The sequence below is a fragment of the Oncorhynchus gorbuscha genome, unplaced genomic scaffold (assembly GCF_021184085.1).
Source record: "Oncorhynchus gorbuscha isolate QuinsamMale2020 ecotype Even-year unplaced genomic scaffold, OgorEven_v1.0 Un_scaffold_1999, whole genome shotgun sequence".
NCBI classification, from domain to species: Eukaryota; Metazoa; Chordata; class Actinopteri; order Salmoniformes; family Salmonidae; genus Oncorhynchus; species Oncorhynchus gorbuscha.
Window position 1 is genome coordinate 75,001 of NW_025746620.1, and position 5,000 is coordinate 80,000.

The 5,000-nt window shown below is 40.7% G+C and overlaps 1 protein-coding gene across 1 annotated transcript in view; it reads left to right on the forward strand.

Moving 5' to 3' along the window:
- LOC124024795 (CUB and sushi domain-containing protein 3-like) overlaps positions 1–5,000 on the forward strand; it is a gene marked incomplete at its 3' end in the record, with an annotated part of 47,900 nt that overhangs the window by 29,897 nt on the left and 13,003 nt on the right. Inside the window, exon 5 of the mRNA XM_046338546.1 lies at positions 4,725–4,910. Within this exon, the coding sequence (XP_046194502.1) occupies positions 4,725–4,910 (186 nt within the window). The remainder of the gene's footprint in view (positions 1–4,724; positions 4,911–5,000) is intronic.

Consider the following 5,000-nt stretch of genomic DNA (forward strand, 5'->3'; position numbering starts at 1 on the left):
GAAATTAAAATTGATTTTTTTTTGGCAGTTCATATCATTTGATTTACACAACACGCCTACCACTTTGAAGATGCAAAATATTTTTTTATTGTGAAACAAACAAGAAATAAGACAAAAAAAATGGAAAAATTGAGCGTGCAGAACTGTTCACCCCCCCAAAGTCAATACTTTGTAGAGGCACCGTTTGCAGCAATTACAGCTGCAAGTCTCTTGGGGTATGTCTCTATAAGTTTGGCACATCTATTCACTGGGATGTTTGCCCATTCTTCAAGGCAAAACTGTTTCAGCTCCATCAAGTTGGATGGGTTCCGCTGGTGTACAGCAATCTTTAAGTCATACCGCAGATTCTCAATTGGATTGAGGTGTGGGCTTTGACTAGGTCATTCCAAGACATTTAAATGTTTCCCGTTAAACCACTCGAGTGTTGCTTTAGCAGTATGCTTAGGGTCATTGTCCTGCTGGAAGGTGAACCTCCGTCCCAGTCTCAAATCTCTGGAACACTGAAATTGGTTTCCCCTCAATAATTTCCCTGTATTTAGCGCCATCCATCATTCCTTCAATTCTGACCAGTTTCCCAGTCCCTGCTGATGAAAAACATCCTCACAGCATGATGCTGCCACCACCGTGCTCCACTGTGGGGATGGTGTTCTCAAGTGATGAAATGTGTTAGATTTGCGCCAGAAATAGCGTTTTCTTTGATGGCCAAAAAGCTACATTTTAGTCTCATCTGACCAGAGTACCTTCATCCATATGTTTGGGGAGTCTCCCACATGCCTTTTGGCAAAACACCAAGCATGTTTGCTTATTCTTTTGCTATAGCAATGGCTTTTTTTCTGGCCACTCTTCCGTAAAGCCTCTGTGGAGTGTATGGCTTAAAGTGGTCCTATGGAGAGATACTCCAATCTCCGCTGTGGAGCTTTGCAGCTCCTTCAGGGTTATATTTGGTATTTTTGTTGCCTCTGATTTAATGCCCTCCTTGGCCGGTTTGTGAGTTTTTGTGGGAAGCCCAGGTTTGTTGTGCTGCCATATTCTTTCCATTTTTTAATAATGGATTTAATGATGCTCCGTGGGATGTTCAAAGTTTCTGATATTTTTTTTATATACCTACCCTGATTTGTAATTCTCCACAACTTTGTCCCTGACCTGTTTGGAGAGCTCCTTGGTCTTAATGGTGCTGCTTGCTTGGTGGTGCCTGTTGCTTAGTGGTGTTGCAGACTCTGGGTCCTTTTAGAAGAGGTGTATATTAACTGTCATGTGACACTTAGATTGCACACAGGTGGACTTTATTTAACTAACTATGTGACTTCTGAAGGTAATTGGTTGCACCAGATCTTGTTTATAGACTTCATAGCAAAGGGGGTTTAAAAACAGGTTATTTTTTTACATTTAACTTCACCAATTTAAACTATTACATCCATTATATCCACAATCCATTGCATTACATTAAATCCATTATACCCACAATCCATTGCATTACATTAAATCCATTATATCCACAATCCATTGCATTACATTAAATCCATTATATCCACAATCCATTGCATTACATTAAATCCATTATACCCACAATCCATTGCATTACATTAAATCCATTATACCCACAATCCATTGCATTACATTAAATCCATTATATCCACAATCCATTGCATTACATTAAATCCAAATAAAAATATATTTAAATTACATGTTGTAATGCATCTGTAATACAGTCTGTGTGAGCTGGTGGTGGAGGAGTCAGGCGCAGGACAGCAGATATGAGTAAAAAAATGTATTATACAAACACATACAACGCAATAATGCGAGCCCACAATACCGGACCGTATTACATACAAACAATTACTCACAAACAAACATGGGGGAACAGAGTTTTAAATAATGAACAAGTGATTGGGGAATTGAAACCAGGCGTGTAAAAAAGACAAAACAAATGGAAAATGAAAAAGTGGATCAGTTCTGCCCAAACATTTGCTATAGGATTGAGGCCAGGGCTTTGTGATGACCACTCCAATATCTTGACTTTGTTGTCCTTAAGCCATTTTGCCACAACTTTGGAATTACGCTTGGGGTCATTGTCCATTTGGAAGACCCATTTGCGACCAAGCTTTAACTGATGTCTTGAGAAGTTGCTTAAATATATCCACATCATTTCCCTTCCTCATGATGCCATCTATCTTGTGAAGTGCACCTGTTCCTCCTGCAGCAAAGCACCCCCACAACATGATGCTGCCAACCCCGTGCTTCACGTTTCGGATGGTGTGCTTCACGGTTGGGATGGTGTTCTTCGGCTTGTAAACCTCCCCCTTTTTCCTCCCAACATAACAATGGTCATTATGGCCAAACAGTTCTATTTTTGTTTCATCAGACCAGAGGACATTTCTCAAAAAAATACGATCTTTGTTCCCATGTTGCAAACCGTAGTCTGGCTTTTTTTTATGGTGGTTTTGGAGCAGTAGCTTCTTCCTTGCTGAGTAGCCTTTCAGGTTATGTCGATACTCATTTTAACTGTGGATACAGATACTTTTGTACCTGTTTCCTCCAGCATCTTCAGAAGGTCCTTTGCTTTTGTTCTGGGATTGATTTGCACTTTTCTCACAAAGTACATTCATCTCTAAGAGACAGAACGCGTCTCCTTCCTGAGCGGTATGACGGCTGCGTGGTCCCATGGTGTTTATAGTTGCGTACTATTGTTTATACAGATGAACGTAGTACCTTGGGCCATTTGGAAATTGCTCCCAAGGATGAACCAGACTTGTGGAGGTCTACATTTTCTTTCTGAGGTCTTGGCAAATTTCTTTAGATTTTCCCATGATGTCAAGTGAAGAGGCACTGAGTTTGAAGGTAGGCCTTGAAATACATCCGCAGGTAAAACTTCAAATGGACTCAAATCATGTCAATTAGCCTATCAGAAGCTTCTAAAACCATGACATCATTTTCTGGAATTTTCCAAGGTGTTTAATGGCACAGTCAACTCAGTGTATAAACTGCTGATCCACTGGAATTGTGATACAGTAAATTATAAGTGAAATAATCTGTCTGTAAACAATTGTTGGGAAAATGTATTGTGTCATGCACAAAGTGGATGTCCTAAGATATATATATATATATATATATATATATATATATATACAGTGGGGCAAAAAGTAAGTATTTAGTCAGCCACCAATTGTGCAAGTTCTCCCACTTTAAAAGATGAGAGAGGCCTGTAATTTTCATCATAGGTACACTTCATCTATGACAGACAAAATAAAATCCAGAAAATCACATTGTAGGATTTTTTTATTCATTTATTTGCAAATTATGGTGGAAAATAAGCTTGTAAGTAATCATTTCATGCTATTCGTGTTGTATTCGGTGCGTGTGACAAAGGCTTTAAAAGGCTTTAAAACGACAAAGTTTTCTCTAAAATTGCAGGGTATTAGCTAGCAACAACAACATCTCTCTACCCCGTGACAAAATGTGTAGAATTGCAGGTAAATTCGCTGGAAAACTGAAGAAAATAAATGCTCTCTTCGATGCCGTTAGACGGGCCTTTAAAATGTTCCTTCCTCAGTGCCCAGGAACATAGTGGGTCCAGCCAAACACTGCCATGGTTATCGTAAAACTCTTCCTTTGTTATTTTATCTCAAGTTGTGTTCTGATTATTTAATAACAGGGAGGGGGGGGGGGGTGTTACACTGATGAATTTACTATCACAAAAGGTGTCCCCGCACCCAAGACGGTTGAGAACACCTGCTCTGATTGGACTAAATTTGAGAACACCTGCTCTGATTGGACTAAATTTGAGAACACCTGCTCTGATTGGACTAAATTTGAGAACACCTGCTCTGATTGGACTAAATTTGAGAACACCTGCTCTGATTGGACTAAATTTGAGAACACCTGCTCTGATTGGACTAAATTTGAGAACACCTGCTCTGATTGGACTAAATTTGAAAACACCTGCTCTGATTGGACTAAATTTGGGACTGTAAGTCTTTGTTCTTTGGAGTTTCACTAATGTTCTGTAGAGATGTGATGTTCTGGTGTGTCGGGCTCCTCCGTGAAATGCTTTAAATAACTGAAGATTAACGACACTAATAGGCATCAATACTGACCTGTCTGATTTGACAGTGTACTGGTTACGGTTGTACTGCTCTTAACTCCAGTTCACTGTGATATGTGTTTATAACAGTAATCTGATTCACTGTACCAGCTGGTTCATGGGTAATCTTTCCCATACTTCACTGTGATATGTTTATAACAGTAATCTGATTCACTGTACCAGCTGGTTCATGGGTAATCTTTCCCATAGTTCACTGTGATATGTGTATGATGGTAATCTGATTCACTGTACCAGCTGGTTCATGGGTAATCTTTCCCATACTTCACTGTGATATGTTTATAACAGTAATCTGATTCACTGTACCAGCTGGTTCATGGGTAATCTTTCCCATAGTTCACTGTGATATGTGTATGATGGTAATCTGATTCACTGTACCAGCTGGTTCATGGGTAATCTTTCCCATAGTTCACTGTGATATGTGTATGATGGTAATCTGATTCACTGTACCAGCTGGTTCATGGGTAATCTTTCCCATAGTTCACTGTGATATGTGTGTGACAGTAATCTGATTCACTGTACCAGTCAATTCTTGGGGCGGCAGGGCAGCCTAGTGGTTAGAGAGTTGGACTAGTAACCGAAAGGTTACTCATGTGTCACCCTGTGTGTGTGTTCCTCCCCCTAGCCGTGGCGTGTGGCGTGCCCACTGCGCCGCTGAATGGAGGCGTCCAGGCTGTTGATTACTCCGTGGCAGCACGGTTAACCTACTTCTGCAACAACGGCTTCAGGCTCTCATCCAAGGATCTCACCACCACCGTCTGCCAGCCTGACGGCACCTGGAGCAACCACAACAAGATACCCCGCTGCCCAGGTAGGAAGGGAGATGAGATTAACACACACACTCATGGAGTAACCACAACAAGATACCTCGCTGCCCAGGTAGGAAGGGAGATGAGATTAA